The sequence below is a fragment of the Propithecus coquereli genome, unplaced genomic scaffold (assembly GCF_000956105.1).
Source record: "Propithecus coquereli isolate 6110/MARCELLA unplaced genomic scaffold, Pcoq_1.0 Scaffold3927, whole genome shotgun sequence".
NCBI lineage: Eukaryota > Metazoa > Chordata > Mammalia > Primates > Indriidae > Propithecus > Propithecus coquereli.
The window spans coordinates 1,853-3,766 of NW_012149649.1; the positions used below are offsets into that span (position 1 = coordinate 1,853).

Genomic DNA, 1,914 nt, shown 5'->3' on the forward strand with positions numbered 1-1,914 from the left:
GGGCAACTGCAACTGGTTCTGCGAGGGCTCCTTCAATGGCAGAGAGAAGGAGACCATGCAGTTCCTGAACGACCGCCTGGCCAGCTACCTGGAGAGGGTGCGTCAGCTGGAGCGGGAGAATGCGGAGCTGGAGAGCCTCATCCGGGAGCGGTGCCAGGAGCAAGACCCCTTGGTGTGTGCCAACTACCAGTCCTACTTCCGGACCATCGAAGAGCTCCAGCAGAAGGTGAGGGGCCTTGCTGTCATCTCCAAGCAAGGGGAGTTCGCTGTGATTCTCAATCTGTAATAGACAAGCGTGTTTCTTCTATGCTGTTATAATTCTTGCCCTTTTTACCTTCAAAATGGCTTTTTAAGTCATTTAAAAGAAATCGATGACTTCACATGTATTTTCAATTCTCACTAAGAAACGTCTTGCTCCCTAGATCTTGTGCACCAAGTCTGAGAACGCCAGGCTGGTGGTGCAGATTGATAACGCCAAGCTGGCTGCGGACGACTTCAGGACCAAGTGAGTTGTTTGGAATTCACACTGGTGTCTGTTTCTCTTGTTTAACCTCTAGTTAAAGAAAAGGGATTTCTTCAGCTTTACTGATGAACAGATCAACTCATCAGTTGTGAAGGATTCTTCAAAGGACTGGGGAGAACCTAGCAAAGGAATCACAAAAGTAGATGAGAACTCAAATCAATCTGTGTGAGACAAATATTGAATCTTGATTGAGGCTCCAGAACTCTCTAGCTCCTGGGTCCACTCATTGCAGAAAGTGGGAAAACAAGGCAAATGAGGTTATCAGATGTTCCTGTGAGTCTTGAAGATCTGCCAGGTACCGCTCTGACCCTGTCCTTGTGCAGGTATGAGACCGAGCTGTCCCTGCGGCAGCTGGTGGAGTCGGACATCAACGGCCTGCGCAGGATCCTGGATGAGCTGACCCTGTGCAAGTCTGACCTGGAGGCCCAGGTGGAGTCCCTGAAGGAGGAGCTGCTCTGCCTCAAGAGCAACCATGAGCAGGTGAGTCCAGAAATGAGAGATGAAGAAACCTGATGCAGCCTGGAGCTGAGTGCAGCTTTAGGGACTTGGAAGAGCAGAATCCAGAGCGCGAATACAGGCTGAGGATGTCTTTATAAATTTCCTTTAAAAACACCAACACATCAGGATGCAAGAAAAATTGGAACGAGATAAAACTCATCCATGTTCCCAGATAGGATGTATCTTTTACTCAAAACTGGTGCATCATTTGAGCTTCCCAGAGCACCTCCATCTGCTTGTCATTGGCCACCGAGTGGTAGAGTGAGTCCCCATTGCTGCGTTATGGCTGTGCAAAGTCCTTTAATCAAGCCCGATGAGTGTGAGTCTCTACTCATTCAGAGTCTGGTGAAGAATGTCTGGGGATCTTTCTCTCTCCTGGGAGGAGCCACAACATGCTCCTACCTCTTACTTGATAGCAAGAATTGTTTGATATACAATCTGAAATTGTACAGCCAATATTGTGCATTCTGAGATCCTCACAGCCAATCTACATACTGGGAAAACTGTGATTCAATTAGTTCATCCTTCAGTGGCAACCAGGCAAAACCTCGAGAGAATTTATTTTGCAGCCCAGTGCCCTGGCACAGCGATGTCGAGGAGGGTCCGTGCCACGCGGAGTGTAGGCCATTTTGCCTTGAGCTGTCACAGACTGCTCCACTCAAAGTTTCTTTTTGGAGGAAACAGACTAACAGAGCTTCTACACACAGTGTCATTTCTTAGAGTCCATTCTTTGTTGAGAAAGAGTAACTCTTGTATTTTCTGTATTCACAGGAAGTCAACACCCTGCGCTGCCAGATTGGAGACCGCCTCAACGTGGAGGTGGACGCCGCCCCCACCGTGGACCTGAACCAGGTGCTGAACGAGACCAGGAGTCAGTACGAGGCCCTGGTGGA

The 1,914-nt window shown here is 48.9% G+C and overlaps 1 protein-coding gene across 1 annotated transcript in view; it reads left to right on the forward strand.

Moving 5' to 3' along the window:
- Positions 1 to 1,914, forward strand: part of LOC105817035 (keratin, type I cuticular Ha3-I-like) — a gene marked incomplete at both ends in the record, with an annotated part of 20,265 nt that overhangs the window by 1,802 nt on the left and 16,549 nt on the right. The window contains 4 exons of the mRNA XM_012652651.1: positions 2 to 226; positions 423 to 505; positions 847 to 1,003; positions 1,793 to 1,909. Coding sequence (XP_012508105.1) covers positions 2 to 226; positions 423 to 505; positions 847 to 1,003; positions 1,793 to 1,909 — 582 coding nt within the window. The remainder of the gene's footprint in view (position 1; positions 227 to 422; positions 506 to 846; positions 1,004 to 1,792; positions 1,910 to 1,914) is intronic.